General features: G+C 38.0%; 2 protein-coding genes across 2 annotated transcripts in view; one reads left to right on the top strand and one right to left on the bottom strand.

Moving 5' to 3' along the window:
• Window positions 1–18,669, top strand: part of LOC125226962 (tripartite motif-containing protein 45) — a 30,597-nt gene that overhangs the window by 9,636 nt on the left and 2,292 nt on the right. The window contains exons 5-6 of the mRNA XM_048131149.1: window positions 7,776–7,946; window positions 8,628–8,804. Coding sequence (XP_047987106.1) covers window positions 7,776–7,946; window positions 8,628–8,804 — 348 coding nt within the window. The remainder of the gene's footprint in view (window positions 1–7,775; window positions 7,947–8,627; window positions 8,805–18,669) is intronic.
• LOC125226907 (piggyBac transposable element-derived protein 4-like) lies at window positions 15,467–18,424 on the bottom strand. The gene is made up of 2 exons (XM_048131084.1): window positions 17,958–18,424; window positions 15,467–17,409 (listed from the first exon to the last, which is right to left on the bottom strand). Exons 1-2 carry the CDS (start codon window positions 18,211–18,213, stop codon window positions 15,653–15,655), a joined length of 2,013 nt encoding a protein of 670 aa, XP_047987041.1. The 5' UTR covers window positions 18,214–18,424; the 3' UTR covers window positions 15,467–15,652.

Below are 18,669 nucleotides of genomic sequence, written 5' to 3'. Positions count from 1 at the left end.
TTTAAGACAACACATGTGTCAACTCAGGCGCATCAATTCGCTTCGATACCGATACGAAGTCATTACCAAATGCCCACATTTGTTACGATATGCTACATTTAAACCGGTTCCTTAGAAATTTGTGGAAAGATTTGGATGCATTGTTGGCATCTATTTAGGGAGATTTGTCACTTGCTGTTTCGTGTCGAAGCGAGAAACATGTTTCAAAATCTACAGACATTGTTCAAATAATTGATCATCCACATTTTGTTGTGCCTATATGATGGACTAAGATACTTACTTCGCTGGCTCAGCGACCCGAAGTGGATCTTGGCCTCCGACACTACGTCATTCGCTCATTTCCTGTGCGATCAGGGTGGCTAGCCGAATGGCACAATCGCTCACGAAACGCTCACGAAACGAAGCGCTAGTAGATATCTATCTCTATCGCGTTTGCGTATTGGCGCGACAGAGCCAGCGGCGTATCGCTTTCGTTTGGCGTCGGAGAAATGCCATTCGGCTACGGGGCCTGATGCCATTCAGTCACTTGAAGGCACACAACACAGGTCTTTCTGGACCTCGTCGATCCATCGGTACCTGGGCCTTCCAGCCGGCCGTACGTTTCTCAAATGGACTAAGATACGTACTGTTTTTTTCCAAGTAAACATTCGTAAAAGTAAGAGTACGCGTGTATAACATACATACATACATACATTCATACATACTGTTGGGGACATTACCGGGTTGATGATGAAAACTATTACTTGTACCATCACTTTACTTTATTCGCTTATAACAAACATATTAACAACCAATTTACAATAAATAATTCAAGACTTCTTTACTACAACTCGTCTGTACTCGAACTGCGCACCGTCACTGTATGTCCGCCATTTTTATAACAATGCAACATGGCGGAAACCAGTGACTAGTATGAGTCAATTGATATTCTTTAATACTTTCATCATAAATAACAGTAAGATAAATCAAAATATAAGGCATTAATAAATAATTACTCTTACAGCTCGGCCATCCTGTTCGAGGCGAGACCCTTCGCCAAAGCTTAATGTGAAATAATTCAAAAGAAAGACAATACCAGCCAATACAAGACATTTGAAATAATTCTTAAACAATAGAAATACAAAACATAACACTTCATACCGATACCTTTACCACATAATTACGATATGCTGTAAGACTGATATTAGCAAAATATTATTTATTTATGAAAGAGTAATTCTCAATTATAATAAAACTATAACTTATGTATACTAAAAATGGATTTTTAAATATTTCTATAAACCTTATCAAGTGTAAAGAAAGAGCATTAATCAGACATAGGCCTGTGAAAAATAAATATATGAATAAGATTTACTTCGATACAATTAAATTATTGAGATCCAATTAAATTCATTACATTTAATTAAATTCATTACATCCAATTGAATTCATTACATCCAATTAAATTATGATGATTAAATTAATTAGAAGGCATTCACAAGTTATAAACATATTTCAGTAAACAATGCAACACTTCACTGCACACTTCACTCGCGAAACATAAGCAAAAAGAACATATTTACACGATTTTATGATATCACCACCTCATCACATGATTGAACGGAATTCCCGTGCCGCTACGGGGCAATAGCATCATGGGCCACCCAAGCTCTGTCAGCCTGCTGCCGCAGCTGCTCATCACGGACGCCGGATATTGCGCCGCCAGACGCAAGCTCGCATACCATGCCAGCATTTAAGGACTCAGTCGACGATCGAAACAGAGGTATCTTTATATACCTACTATGCAATTAATATCATAAATTATCATAATATAATACGAATAAAATAGAATTATATGTCACTTTTTGTAAATAATAATTATAATCTTTAATTCCAATGAGAAAATGTACAATAAATTAAATTATACTTAAACTAGATAAATATTTTTGTAAATTGTATATAAATATGTGAATGTAAAACCTGACAATGTATAATCAATACTGAATAAAGAATATGAATATGAATATACCCTGACCCTCTCTCCTGGGCACTCCTGGGTCGGAAGTGAATCTACACCCCGACCCTCTCACCTGGGTCCTTGATCTGAAACTTGCAACACTTTCTTTAGAAACATAAAATTTCGACTGTCTTCGAAATTATGGTAAAATTATTATGGTTCGGTAATCAATTTAATAAGTCACAATGTATTGATAGTCGTTATGATTAAATAAATTATTGTCGTCACTTATTAATATATCGCTATACTGAGTAATTATATTTAAGATTTTTCTGATTTATGCAGTATGCACATCTGCAGAATCTTTAAATACTCAAATAACCCGTCATTAATGAAATATCGTGCCTAATTATTTATTTACCATTTGTAACGTATTATACATATTATATTAAACAACTATTTAAGCACCATCGCAAATACACGACTATGGTGCACGGTGTAAGTCTTTATTTTTTTTATTCTGTTATCATTATTACTTTTTTTAGGTTCTAGTTAAGATTGATGCAATAGTATGTCGAAATAGAAAACTTCTTTATATATTGGGGATATAATTAATGTAAGTTAATTCCAAGTTATTTTATTTAGGTTATAGGCCCATATAAGTGGAATTAAATTGATCTGTATTTCTGATTATAGTAAAAATAAGGTTTTGTCAAAGAACTTTTGAGATTCATTTTTGTCAACAAGTTAATATGATTGTCACATGTTTCTATTGCTATTCGAATTGCTATTTATTATAGCGACAGCCGTTAGATATTATATACACAAGCAATGTGGCTGCAATGACATAGATAAGGTATATGAATAATCATTATTCGTACTGCTTACAAGCTGTGGGGTTTTCATATAATTATCAAGAGGTCTATCCACATATACATCAAGTATATAAAAAAAATGGCTTATTGATAATGCCTTCTATGACATCAATGAATTCCTTGAAATGTAATATTTAGCGCGATAATGTATTTAAATTATATAGAACACATTTATAAATTTTATAATTTAATTCTTAGAGTAATAAGAATTACTTAGTTATAATGAATGTTTATGTTTCTGACGTGTAATGTATATGTGCAATATAAATAAATATGAATATGAATATAACTTTATTTTCCATGAAAGGCTATTGCGAATTTAGACAATGAATATTATGTTGGGTTTCTACATTTTAGTTTTATTCCTGATATCTATGAAATGGGTTTATACATTGAACCTTTTATATTATTCTTAACTAATGTAAGTATATCGCAGAATATTTGTCTTGCAAAGAGTCATAACAGATACTTGGATAGGTCTCTTCATAACCGATACGAGGTATATGTACTTGACTTTTAGTATGTACCAAATATATCACCAACAAATTATGCTAAGTAATAAGTATAAGTTGCGTGTGTTATTCAAATTTATTGTTACTTCTGATTCGAGCATAATAATTTAAAACATAATGTTCTTTGTTACTTTATTTTTGAGAATGAGCACCCAAGGTTATATTACACATAAAGAACTAGATACGGGTAGCCAAAAGAGAAAAATGTAATTACTGTACTACTTAACCAATCAAAAAGTCGCCATAATTGTAATGTTTGACATTGTCGATCATAATATAAATTATTAAAGATTGAAGTGTACTTTTATATTAATGAAATAAATAAATCAAAACTTATCTAATGCAGCGATATTCGCGGTATAATGTGAATAAAACTAATTAATAACCGCTTTATGAAACATCATCGCAATGTAGTTTGAGCGATTTAAGCTTTCTGAAGAAAAACCAAGAACTGCATAATTATATATTATAAGCCATGAGACCAGAATTTATGCATGCATTATAGCGATGTACTTGTGTTCAATTAATATTATATATAGTTACCCTTTATTTTTTTAATTAAATATTACATGATATCGCCTTGAATAATATCGAATTTACGAAGATCTTTTTTTCATTGGAAGTCGACAAAATGATCTATCATATCATTAAGGTAATCATTTTTATATAATATGGGCAAGCGAGATTACGTGTCCGTCTAACAATAGGTTGGTTTTCCGTGTTACTAAAATCACATAACGCATATACTCTCATAATGTCATTGATAAAACAATTTTTTTTTTAAGATGCTTTTGTAGGTATTTATGAACATAGTAAATTTTTTAACTCAAATAATAAAAGCACTCATGAACATGGCATTGCGCCTCAAATTATCTGTAATTGACTAACATTTTATTTAAGCTTTCCCAACTACATATCCCGATTGTTAACGTAAGGCGTGTAATGAAATATTAGAATATTATTTTTGGTTGATTATTTTGAATCGATTGCTTATATCAGTATGAATTCTACTACTTATATTATTGTTTAATGTATTATTTATTAAGATTAAAATTAAACGTTAGCACGTTCACCAACGTGTATTAAAATTAAAAACTTCGCACGTACATCTACGCGCTTCAAAAGTCGCACGTTCATCCACGCGCTTAAAATACTCGCACGTCCATCCACGCGCTTAAAAGACTCGCACGTTCATCCACGTGCTTTACACTAACACGTCCGTCCACGTACATCAAACATTGATTCCATAAGATACATGTTACATTGTGCCATAGGTATCCTCCTTGTTGATATCTACCAATAAGTACCATAGTAGCCTTAATTGTATACCTTGTACTACGATCAAAATATTTTATTATTCACGCGTTACTACTTATTACATGATTATGAGTTATGACCAAATCTACATATTATACCTTGTACTGTGATCAAAATAGTCAAACGTACAAAAAGTGTACTGTAACTACGGACGAATTTTATTATTCACGCGTTATTACTTATTACATGATCATGACCAACTCTACATATTAACCGTTCTTTTACATGATTATGACCAACTTACATATTGACCGTTCTTTTACATGATTATGACCAACTCGACATATTGACCGTTCTGTTACATGATTATGACCAACTCGACATATTGACCGTTCTGTTACATGAGTATTACCAACTCTACATATTGACCGTTCTTTTACATGATTTTGACCAACTCTACATATTGACCGACATGATTAATACACCTATTAATATAACTCTTGATAATGACTGACTCTACATCTGACTCTACATCTGACTCTACATCTGACTCTACATCTGACTCTACATCTGACTCTACATCTGACTCTACATCTGACTCTACATCTGACTCTACATCTGACTCTACATCTGACTCTACATCTGACTCTACATCTGACTCTACATCTGACTCTACATCTGACTCGACATCTGACTCGACATCTGACTACAATTGTGAAGTGATGTCATCTCATTTGCCTGAATTATCACCATTGCAATATATAAATCATCATTGCAATTAATATTGAATTAGTGTTATTTCAGAAACAAACAATGATATCATTGATTAAATTCACAGCATTATACATTAGTTGTCGATTTCCCATCGAATACATACCCATGATCATCATGGTAATATACGAAGAATGATTTGATATACATTGATCAGATACTTGCGCCATCACTGGCCATTGTAGAATAGTAATAATAAATGTAACCTTTTGCCTGCCGTCAACAAGCAAGAGGAGACCAAGCACTTCAATTTTCATGGAATTAAACTTTGTAAAATCTATAACACAGTTAAAATATTTGAGATTTATACTAATGATGATTGATCATATAAGGAAAAACATTTTTGTTTTATAACAAGTTACTACTCGTATATCCGAAAATTATTTCACGAACAACCAGAGGTGACCAAACTTTAAAAAAAAAAAATGATAACGATCATATTATTAGATTGTTGTTATAGATTGACAACTGCTGTAACGATACCACTGCTATAACGATAAACATGTTTTTTAAAACGACTTGACGTACAACATATGCTTCACAGATGAAGATTTAGAACTTAGTTTGATTGGAAATAAACGTTATATGGTAACATTCAATCATGTTCTTGCCAATCAGATTAAACATAGCAAAACTTTAATTTTCTAGTTACGGTTAAGCTTAAGACTTCCTTTTTACAATAAGAAGTCACATTATTAAAACAGATGGATATACAATCCGGCATTTTAATACAATAAAGTTAATTTCATTAAATTTTAAATTCAGTGACAGAATTGAATGACAGTGACACAACTTCGATTTAACGATTAATGGAATGGATTCGATTCACACAAAGTATTTAAAAACTTAGTCCAGGATTTGGGCACGGTCCGGCATTATGCCACGTGTCAGAAGGAAATGACTTTTGTATACATTAAAAATACTATGATCAATATCGTACTTAACGCATCAAATATCAAGTAACCCTGTATTATAATTTTCAATTTGAACTAAAATCAACATGTCATATGTATACATATTTTTTTTACCAATATTGTGTCCCGTGACTCAAGAAATTGCAATATTAGAATATTTTATGATTACATATTTTTACACAGCTTATATAATTAAATATTTATTTTAAATTGTATTCCAGATCTGTATAATCTGATAAGTTCGAATATGTATCATAATTAAGTAACAAGTATTTGACCCATGATTATTTTCTTACTGGTATAATAAATGTCACCACTTTTCAAACACCGAGATGTGAATTTGAAGCAAAATTTTGTTAGCCGTTTTTAACAACTCGAGGCATTGCTAATACAAAGGAAAAATCGTTTAATCAAGAGTTTATTCCTATTGACAAAGTGCCAGTTTACTCATAACTCCACGATTTCTTAAAGACATACTGTCACAAATTGACCGGTGCAGCATATCGTAGCGCTTAATGTGTAAAATAATATGCAATTTTCTGAACAAGTTGTGTTCCATTTTGGATTCATAAAAATAAGAAATCGTTATAACTTTTAATCATACACAGTACTGAGGGTAAGTAAATGTAATGATGACACCTTCTTTTTTTTTAAAACAATAATGTTAAGAAATAATGAGAAGTGATTGACTACTGCACGTTTTATCAATAATTATACTTTTGTTTTATGCGTATTATTGATCTATTGATATAATTTACCACAATTATTTTATTCCATCAGATTTTGCAATATAGTCATGACGGTAGATTATCAAACCAGTTCTTCAACGCCAAAGAAAGAAAAATAAATGTCTCACTTACCATAACAATTTCAGTGCACGTTTCGTAAAGTAAGATAATGGTACTTCCACAAAAAAAAAAAACAAAGGAAAGAAAACCTTACGTTCGTGTGGCGTGGCAAAAATCTTTACCGATTCTTGTTTCATCCCACTTCTGACCTGTTGGGGACATTACCGGGTTGATGATGAAAACTATTACTTGTACCATCACTTTACTTTATTCGCTTATAACAAACATATTAACAACCAATTTACAATAAATAATTCAAGACTTCTTTACTACAACTCGTCTGTACTCGAACTGCGCACCGTCACTGTATGTCCGCCATTTTTATAACAATGCAACATGGCGGAAACCAGTGACTAGTATGAGTCAATTGATATTCTTTAATACTTTCATCATAAATAACAGTAAGATAAATCAAAATATAAGGCATTAATAAATAATTACTCTTACAATACATACATACAATGCCGCCTGTATCCCATGAAGGGGTAGGCAGAGCACCTGAAACTACTCGTCTCAGGGCCACTCTTGGCAAATCAGGGGTTGACAGAAAACGAAACTGTGACATTACGCGTGTATAAGTTCCAAGACTTCCAAGTTTGCGCGCAGTACCAAATGAAGAAATATATGTAAATAGTTTGTATATTTACTTTAACTGTTGACAGGCCCAAAGCCGCTGCGACCAATGCCTCGTCAGCGTCTGCGAGTCCTGTGGCGAAGCCCACAGCCGTCAGAAGACCACGGCCCGACACTCCCTACAGCCCCTACAGGCCCCCGCTACGCTGTGCAGCCAGCATCGTGCAGAACTCTGCGTGTACTGTGCTACTTGCCAGCAGGTAAGGAAAGTGTTAAATAGTTTCACAGAAGGATCCTTATGCTTCTTCTGAAATAAGGACATGTTGTTTTCATTGGTATGAGCCGGGGTTCGAACCCGCGACCTCCGGATCGAAAGTCGCACTCTCTTACCACTAGGCTAATACCAGCGCTTATTCAAACTCAATGAAGTATTCACCTGAAATTTCAATAAGTAATTGACCCTAGTGGTAAGAGAGTGCGACTTTCGATCCGGAGGTCGCGGGTTCGAACCCCGGCTCGTACCAATGAATTTTTCGGAACATATGTTCGAAATGTCATTTGATATTTGCCAGTCGCTTTTCGGTGAAGGAAAACATCGTGAGGAAACCGGACTAATTCCAATAAGGCAGTCGCTTTCGTAAAACTAGTGCCTACGTCAAATCTTGGGATTAGTTGTCAAAGCGGACCCCAGACTCCCATGAGCCGTGGCAAATGCCGGGATAACGCAAGGAGGTTGATGATGATGACTTCATTGAGTTTGAAACATAAGGACGAGAATTTTCTCAAAACTATTACAATCCCTTCAATAGGTAAGTATAAAAAGCTAGCAAATCATTGTTAAAGCCTGCAGAGTTTCTGTCACCTCCACTTCCTAGGCTTCTTTTTTTTAAAGAAATCCCATTGCATTAATACGCCTATGTTATTTTTTTGTTCATCTGCAGGTAGTTTGCCGCGATTGCTGCCTGATCTCCCACTCCGGGCACGCCCTAGCCAACGCGGCGCGAGCGGCAGCAGAACGCGCGCGACTTCTACAAGACGCTTGCGATCGCGCCAGGCTCGTGCCTGAGAACGTGGACCGAGCGACTAGGGTGCTGAGTCTCCAGGCTCAACAAGTTGATGTGAGTAATACGTCACTGTAGGATTCCAGCAACTGCTTAAGGCCAGCGCGGCGCGGGCGGTGGCGGAACGCGCGCGACTTCTACAAGACGCTTGCGATCGCGCCAGGCTCGTGCCTGAGAACGTGGACCGAGCGACTAGGGTGCTGAGTCTCCAGGTTCAACAAGTTGATGTAAGTGACCTTACGATGCCAGTCACGGTAAGGCTCTTCAAGATGCTTGTGCCTTGTGCCCATATCAAGCTAATCCCTGAGAACGAGGCATAGGTATTTGCCATGCACGGATCCAGGATGACCCCCATGGACCCCTCCCCCCTGGGCACGAAGCTGGATCTGCCCTTGGTAGTTGCTGAGTCCCCCAGGCTCAGAAAATTGATGTACTGAAGTTCTATCCTATGGCTGTAGGATGCCCTAAAACTACTGGAAAAGTTGACCTTTTACCATTGTTACCCAAAAACCATACCTACTCCATTTAGTTTTTGGTTTGGAGTTGGTGGTACTGGTGATAGTGATAGGTACTTAAAAGCACCAAACGGATTGTCCAGTACTTATACCACTGGTAACAATTTGGCGGTAACTCTTATACTATGTTTCTCATCTACTTACATATATAACCGGGGATGGTCAAAGGGGTCCCGTGATTTACGCAAAACAACTAGGAGAAGGACACTTACATGTAGTTGTAAGGTCGCGACCTTACATCTTTCTTCAAAGGCAAACGGATTCGGACTGAAATAATATGGCGCACGCGAGGTGTGTGAATGATTGGTTGAGTGAATGTGATGAATGGTGAGTGTATGAATGTTAAGGCGTTCACAGACGTGTGTATGAGGGTGTGTCTACACGTCTGGGTAGGGAGTTAAGGCTGTGCTACAGGCTCCCCCTTCGGGCCATGGGGACGTCCTCGCCCATGGGCCGACACACAGGTTGCTTCTTGCGTGGTCTGCCTCTCTTCTTCTCACCAGCTGCAGGTGGAGTAGTAGTAGGGGTAGTAGGTGTTCGCTTGGGCGGTCTACCTCTCTTCCTTTGTGGCATGATGGGTTCTGCAGGTTCATCACCACTCTTCTGATGGTATGTAGTCAAGTCTGACACATGATATTTACCAACAGTTTCGCCATTGTTTGCTAATATATAAGTAGTCGGGCTGACTATCTTAGAAATAATGTATGGTCCGTCACGTCGGGGCGCAAATTTGCTAGTTATGCCCTTTGTTTGGTTACTTAAGACGTGTGTTTTCAAAAGGACCTTGTCCCCTATGTTATAGTTTTCATGGGGTCTACGCTTTTGATCTGCGTAAGTCTTCCTGCGTTCCTGTTGTTGTAGATTATGTTCTTGAGCTTTGATGAGATCATCGCTGAGCTTCAACAGGTAGGGTGTTATCTGAGGTATAAAGTTCTCTGACTGGATAACAGCTCGCAGGTCATGTCTGTTCTCTACCGGTGATCGCATCTCTCTCCCGAAGGCGAGGTAAGCAGGCGACTTCGCGGTGCTCTGAGTAACGGCGCTATTCATGGCGAAGCGTACAGCAGGTAGTGCGCTAGGCCAGTTAGTGTGGTTCCCTTCAACTATGATAGCCAGTTGACTTTTCAAATCCCTATTTTTCCTCTCGACCGGATTCGCTTCTGGGTGGTATAGAGGTATCAAGTTCTGCTCTATTCCTAGGGTGTGCATGACTTTCTGCATGACTTGTGACACAAACTGTACACCATTGTCTGATATTACTCTCCTGGGAAAACCATATCTGAGGAAAATTTCTTCAACCAGGGTTTTGGCGCAAGCTTCTGCAGTTGCTATAGTTAATGGGAAGAGTTCTACCCATTTAGTTGCAGTATCCTCTATAATAAAAATCCATCGTTCGTCCTTACTTCCAGTAGGCAAAGGTCCAAATAGGTCTATTGCTAGTACCTCAAATCTCTGAGCTGGTACAGGTGTCTGTAGTAACCCTGCAGGCTTCAAGTTGGATGGTTTGTAGCGCTGACATTCGTTACAGTCTCTAATGTATTCGCTTATATATCTCTTCATACCAGGGAAATAATATCTTTGACTCACTCGCTGATATGTTCTTTCAACTCCGTTATGTCCGGCTGTAGGAGCATCATGTAATTCCTTCAAAATCTCCTTTCTCATGGACTGTGGTATGACAAGTTGAGGATCTTCGCTCTCAACGTCAGGGTTAAAGTGATACAACACTCCCTGTGACATATAATAACCTTTTTCAGTCCAGTGTGTAGCAGCTTCTATGTTGTTGTTTTCGAAATCTTTAGCAATCTTCCAAATTTCTGGGTCTTCCGCTTGTGTGCTCCGTAGGTCGGTAGGTGACATGTGTGGTATATCTACTATAACACTGCATAAATTACAGGAATCCTTAGTAGTGTCATCACATACTGGTCTGCTCAAAGCGTCGGCAACAACATTCTTATTTCCGGGTTGATATTCGATTTTCAGGTTATAGGCCTGTATCTTCAGAGCCCATCGCGCAAGGCGTCCTGTAGGTGTCTTAAGAGTTAAAATCCATCTTAATGGTTGGTGGTCAGTGGCAAGGGTAACTTCAGAGCCTTCGATGTACCCACGGAACTTGTCAAGGGCCCAAATGGCTGCAAGAGCTTCGCGTTCTGTAGTCGAATAATTCCGTTCAGCGCTCGTGAGTAATCTGCTCGCATATTCCACTGGTCGTTCGTCATAGCCTTCTCCTTGGAGCAGCACAGCTCCTAAGGCGTATCCGCTCGCGTCAACTCTAAGTGTAAAAGGTAAGGTATAATCAACTTGCCGTAGTATTGGTGCGGATGTCAGGCGTTTCTTCAACTCTTGGAAAGCTTTGGCTTGATCTTCTCCCCAGATCCAGTTTTGGTTCTTCTTAAGTAACATTGTCAGTGGTCTTGCTATCTTCGCAAAGTCTGGTATAAATTTTCTGAACCAGGAGCAAGTCTGGATGAAAGTCTTCAGATGTTTATCATTCTGTGGCTCCTTCATCTCACTGATGGCTTTAGTTTTGTCGATATCAGGTTGAATCCCTTCTGCTGACAAAATGTGTCCGAGGTATTTCACTGATTCGCAGGCAAATGTACTCTTTTCTCTGTTCACTCGCAGCTTGAATAGTTTGAGTCTCTGGAAAACAGCTTCCAGGTCTTGGAGGTGCTTCTCAAAACTATCTGAGAGGATCAGGACGTCATCAAGATAAGCCAGTATTGTTACATTGGGAAGGTTGGACCGAAATCTATCCATCAGTCTTTGGAATGTAGCTCCAGAGTTTCTTAATCCCATAGGCATACGCTTAAAGCGGTACATTCCTAGTGGTGTCACAAAAGAGGTTATATCACGGTCTTCCATTGCGACTGGTACCTGCCAGTAACCGGCTCGTAAGTCTAAGGTTGATATGTATTTGAATTTACCAGTACTATGTAGTATGTCATCCACTCTCGGAAGTGGGTATCTATCAGGCTTGGTGACTTGGTTCAGTTTCCTATAGTCGATGCAGACTCTGATAGTGTTATCACGCTTGGGTACTAAAACCACGGGAGCGGACCATGGAGACTCACACTCCTCGATGACATCATCCTTCAGCATCTTCTCAAGTTCCACTCGCAGGGCCTCCTTCTTAGGCTCTGGTAATCTGTAAGGTGGTACAGAGATAGGTTTTACATTTTTGTTAATCAACTCAATATGATGGACAGCATAAGTGGTTGGCTCTCCCCCTAGATTGAATGTATCCCGGTGATGGGTAAGGAGTGAAGACAATCTGTCCCGTTGTTCATTATTGAGTGAAGTACCTTCATTATCTCGAAGTGCCTGAGATGTCTCGGTTGGTTTACATGTAGCTATGGCTACAGGTTCGCGTTCATACTGTAGTTCATACTGGATATCAGGTTCACCATTGAAGCTCCAGGTATGGTTATCAAAATCAGTTTGTAATCCTGATTTGAAAATGAAGTCCATGCCTAACAAAGTTTCATTGTTGGTAGCTTCAGGGAAAATTATAAAATTCATAGGTATGGCTTTACCTTTTAACGTGACAATAGTGTTTACAGATAGTATATCTTCTATTTCGGAATGCCCTTTGGCATATCTAATATTCAAAGTGGAAGAGGTAAATGACTCACCGCAGTTCTTCATTAATTTGTACAAGGTTTCACCTGCAACACTCCTCTTCGCACCTGTGTCGACGACGGCACGACCCTCACGTCCGCAGACGGTAATGGGAAGAATAGGTCGCGGTTTGTCGACTTGTTCCCGTAGAAGTTCATCAGTTGATGTATCTGAAAGTGTGTTAATGTGTGTGTGTGTCTCGCGCGCGCACATATCGACAGGTGTAGGCTCCGTCACAGCGCTTGGATCTTCGGTTGAGAATGCGCAGAATGTGGCATTCGTGCTGCTTCCTGCAGCTCCCGAATCTTGCTTGCATCGCGGGCAGTTGGCGCGAACCACGCCGGGTGATCCACATCCGTAACACGAAAACTTTTCACTTTTTGTATTGTCACTGTTGTCCGAAGGAGAAACTGGCGCGTCAGAACGTTTCGCGAGTAACCATTTGCAATTTTCTTTATTATGTCCGAATAACTTACAATAATTGCAAAAACGACTTTGTTTGGATTTCGCGTCAAGGTTCGTATTGTTCTGCACTTTATTTTCACTGGTAGTGTTTTGTCGCGCACTGGATTTCGGTTTAAATTGTTTATTATCAGCAAACGTTGTTTTATTTTCAGAAAGCCGGTCGTTATTTCCAATATTTCGATTGACAGTTCGGACATTGACAGCGTTGACGTTCGATGCGTTCACGGAGATCGTTCCGTTCTTCTCGTTCACTTCGGCTAGTGAGTCTTCGGCCGATCGAGTTTTTCGTAATAGATCGTTGAACGACTTTATGTCATCGCGGGGTACTCGTTTCCGTATCCGACGGTTTAATAAACCATAGACCATGTCAATTTGAAATTGTTCTTCGAGCGAATATGGCAGTTGAGCTATCAATGCACGAATTTTGCAAATGAAAATCTCTGTTTTCTCATCGCCTTGTTCTTCGCGAAATATCTCTCGAAGTATGAGGAAAGGGGCTTTTCGTTTGCCGAAAGCGTGTTGCAAGTCGGTAATGGCTTCGTCCCATGATTTGACATTTTTACGTACGCCATTCCACCATGTTGCAGCGAGTCCGGTGAACAAAAATGACAATCCGCGTAGTGCATTTTCATCAGAAATGTTTGCACAGTCTTTGTATGTTTGTATGCCGTCCAGGAAAACTTCTAACGCGTCTTCTACCGAATCTTCAGCTCCGCTAAAGCTGAGTTTGCAACCGGCGAAGTGTCTGTCGCGTTGATGCGATGATGTCGCTTGAGTTGCCGTCACTAACTTCTCGCATAATTCGTTATGCGATTGTTGCATTTGTTGCAACAATATTGTTAGGTATTCTTGCGGCATTGTTAAATTAAATGTTGACTCTGACGTCGAAGGCAAAATTTTTGTTTTCGAACTGGATTCCAAAATTGAATCGGCGGCGGCCATATCTTTTTTGGGTGGCATTTTGTAATACGCGATTCCCGATAATTATTTCGCAACACGAATCCAAACGCTGGGCGCCACGTATAACCGGGGATGGTCAAAGGGGTCCCGTGATTTACGCAAAACAACTAGGAGAAGGACACTTACATGTAGTTGTAAGGTCGCGACCTTACATCTTTCTTCAAAGGCAAACGGATTCGGACTGAAATAATATGGCGCACGCGAGGTGTGTGAATGATTGGTTGAGTGAATGTGATGAATGGTGAGTGTATGAATGTTAAGGCGTTCACAGACGTGTGTATGAGGGTGTGTCTACACGTCTGGGTAGGGAGTTAAGGCTGTGCTACATTTATTAATAACAATATATTTACACGGCATTACAGACAAGCCAATACACCGAGAAATAGAGTATATACATTTTCGCTGTACACAAAATACAAATTTTATAACAAAACAAAACTTAAACAAAAATACTAGACAACCTGTCATCCATCGACTTACAAAACCTTAAACATTCATAACACACATTCGCCCATCTCCACGCAAACAAGTCGCATTCAGGTGCGGATGTCAGAAGCGTATTGAGCAATGTAAGCGCACGACAGAGCGGCGAATTCTTATGCGACACCGTGCGCGTCACCGGTACTGCCAGGAGGGGGCGAGCTCGTGGTCTCAGACTGACTATGTCAACTCCACACCATCTTGACTCACACTTTTTATGACAAGGTGGACGATGTGTAGACCACACGTTGCAAACTACCTTAACAATTTTGAATATTGTGCTGTTATTATCCATACTAATATTATAAATGGGGACATGTGTGTGTGTCTGTTTGTTTGTCGAATCGAATCAAAACGAAACGACGAATTGACGTGATTTTTTAAGGGGAGATAGTTGAAGGGATGGAGTGACATAGGCTACTTTTTGTCTCTTTCTAACGCAAGCGAAGCCGCGGGCAAAAGCTAGTTCTACATAAGGCTTAAATTTCAATATTTAGCTTTGAATCGAGTTGGTACTTGGCTCAATAGGTTAGAATAGACTACCTACTCGCAGTCTTTCACATGTTTCGCACGAGTATGGTTTATGTCTTATAGACCGTCTGATGGTGCCTCAATTTGACACTAACTTCATCGAATGATGTTTCTTTTGGCAGTAAGGGTTAAAATTGAAATACTTAATTATAAAATATCTTACCAATTCAACCATTTATTATACAAAAAATAACACATTTAGGTAGCATCTTAATCAACTTTGATTGAAACTGTTAATTCTTATTAAAGTTATCTTCTCTTAAAAATAAAAACAACCCATCTTAATAATTGAGCCCCCAACCCATCTTAATAGTTAACGAGATCATTTAAAACTTAACAGCCATCGGTATGAAACTGTTTGAAACAATTTCTCTTGCGAGTAAGGCAGAGGTGCATATTGCATGTAATACAACTGATAGTGGTTTTCATTTCACAACCCTTGTTCCTGCACCGTTGCACTGACCCCACTTCTGGCATATGCGCATTTCCTTGAGTCCTTTTCACTTTAGACGGCAACGGCGCCAGAGGGCGCCACACTCGTTTACTACCTACGTAACTTTCTTCACCTTCTCCATCTGATCCATTGCTTAAAGTAGATTCTATCAACTGCTCGCCAATGAGCCTTTTAAATTCCCAAAGTTGATATATTTTGTGGCCAGAAACTTGCAGCGTTTGCATTTCTTTCTTATACTTCAACCATGAATTACAAACAGCCAAGTCCATGAAATGGTGAATGAACCGTAAAGTCCATTTGCTCATTCTTGCCTTTGAGTAACAAGAAGCTAGAAGTCTTTCTGTCAGATTCACACTGCTCATGATAGACCTGTATTCCCTGGCAACTTCTGGTCTTGGTATCGGTACGGTTTTGCGCTTCTTCCTGTCATAACGTTTACGTATGCCGATGCTTTCGGCTGCAAGAATTGTGGATAGGTATAATGACGATTTATTATCATACCACTTAGTTACTGCCATCTCACCATCTGAACTGACTAGAACATCGTGACTTCCCTGTTTTTTCGCTAATGCTTCATCACTAATCAGTTCAGATTTAACTTCTCTTGGCAGACGGCTTTTCTTGATCGCTCCGACACATTTGAAGCCATTTTGGTTTAGCTCTTTAGCCAATTCGACTGTTGTGAAGTTACGATTAAAATAGAGGACATGACCTGGCACAAGTGTTCTTGTCAAAAATAGAACTATTTCTTCAGCCAAGTTATTTTCGCCTTGGTATGTGACAAAATCGCATATCATACCATTTGGATTCACTAGGACTACAATTTTAATGCCGGTGGGGTTAGGTTTATTTGGGCAGTATTGCTTGATCGAAGAGGTTCCCTTTAAGGGAATAATCATTTCATCAACAGCAATATTCTGTTGTCTCTCCTGCTTGTGACATCCTTCTAAAACCCTATTTATTATTGGACGTACCTTCCACAGATGATCTGCAGCCCTCATTTCCTCAGAAATTTCATCATCAAATACTACTTTTAGTGATCTCCTTAAAGTTGCAAAGCGATTTCTTGCCATAGCTTTTGCTATAAGATCTATAGCCCACTTTCGGTTCCAATACATTCTTATTTTAGGATAATTTATGCAAGACATTGTTATTAATATGCCAAAAAATGTTTTGCACTCAATTTTTGTAAAATTCAGTGGTTTAGCTTGTTTTTGCGAAGCTGTTTGGTTTGTTTTCTGAACTATCATATCAAACAGTGTATCATCAAAGTATTCATTGAAATATTCTAAAGCATCCTTGGAACTTGAGCTTGCATTTGGAAGATAAGCCGGTTGGTGCAGAGTTGGTTTAGTTGGAGTAAATTTTGTTCTAAACCAAGGTCTTGAAGTTTGCAAACTCCTTCGATCACTTTTCTCATACCCCAAATTATTCATATTGTCTACATAACTATGTCCCATCCATAGATGATTCTGTGTTCCCATTCCTTCTTCATCTTGCTCTTCATCAGACCTATAATCGTCACTTGAAGCATCTGTTTCATGCTCACGAAATTTGGGGTCATCACCTTCATTGGAAGAGTCATCTCCATAATCAGAATTATTTAAAATCTGACTAATGTCCGACTGTGTCAGAGCTAAAACAATTATATAATCATTTTTATTATATGTGTACATAATATGTGAATATGCAACAAACACCTTACCAATAAATGTTTAGTTTATAAATATTTAAGATTGACACAAAACCAAAAGGGAATTAGGTAATTCTAATTCTCTTTTTATTCACTCAATAGTGTTTTTCACAGTCTTAGACCAGATGGTGGCACACAGTATTTATTTAGCACATTTCCTGTCGCTATAAATCATAGCTGCATTGGGTCAAATGGATGTAATGTCAGAGCATAGTTGTTAAACTTCCATCAAGCGAAAATCACATCTAAAACTGTAAGTTAAATGTAATTCTACAAAAGAAACTATTGAATTAAATTTCAATTATAGTTTAAAATGAAGTATGGATACTTCAATTCTTTTGCTCACCTTGTTTTAAGATTGAGGAAATTTAAGATGATTATGATTAGTTTTAGCTTTTTATAATTAATTCTACACGATCAAGTACGATATTAGTCTTTTCAAATATTACAGCAACAAGAAGTTAGGTTGTTCATAAATATGCAATACTTACTTGGGGCATCCACCCGCTGAAACATGCTTGGTTCCTGCATTTCACATTGGACTTGCTGGTTCGAGCTCCCAATATCTACGTTCACAGTCAAAGGATCTACTTTCACATAAACTACCTCACTTGCAACTCCTCTGCTCCATTGCTTGTTATCTGGCCTCAAGTGGACCTTTTTATGTATGTTTTCCTCCTTGATAGTTTGCGTTTGATTTTGTATATATTGGGCTTGGTGATTTAGAGGCCTTTCTTCCATTTCCATTAAGCTAACTTAAATTGGGTAGTCAAAAACAAATCCCATTTCAGACTTTGAACTATTTGGAGTCGTGTTTATATGAAGTTTATAAGGAAAACACGATGAATGCTACTACTAGTTTCTTGAACTTACTTTATAGAAAACAATATTATCTACTGCACTTTCTTACATCTGTTTACTGCTATATAGTTAAATTTACGAAAACAAAAATCGTAAATATTATCGCAATCTGAACCTCTGTGATTAGCGATAATCGATTTTTTTTCTATAAACTGACAGTGACATTGACAGCTGTGTCAACCTGACGGAGTACGTTCAAAATTAATAATACATTCACTTCATGACACAAATCTGAAATCAGAATTTAGGATTTAAATAAAAATTACGTTTCAGATCCCGAATTTTCAGTAATGTAACTTCTGTGAATACTCGAATTTCTGATAAGCGTTGTTTACATTGTTT

Source organism: Leguminivora glycinivorella, chromosome 6 (genome assembly GCF_023078275.1).
Source record: "Leguminivora glycinivorella isolate SPB_JAAS2020 chromosome 6, LegGlyc_1.1, whole genome shotgun sequence".
Classification (NCBI taxonomy): Eukaryota; Metazoa; Arthropoda; class Insecta; order Lepidoptera; family Tortricidae; genus Leguminivora; species Leguminivora glycinivorella.
The sequence above is the reverse complement of the archived record's forward strand: the minus strand, read 5'-3'. Positions and strand labels throughout refer to the sequence as shown.

What these genes read in the sequence shown, in the direction of transcription:
- LOC125226907 (XM_048131084.1), bottom strand. Translation starts at nt 18,213, where the DNA reads ATGGAAATGGAAGAAAGGCCTCTAAATCACCAAGCCCAATATATACAA. An exon ending in TCAGCGGGTGGATGCCCCAA is followed by an intron (nt 17,410 to 17,957) that starts GTAAGTATTGCA and finishes TAATTGTTTTAG; the next exon opens with CTCTGACACAGTCGGACATT.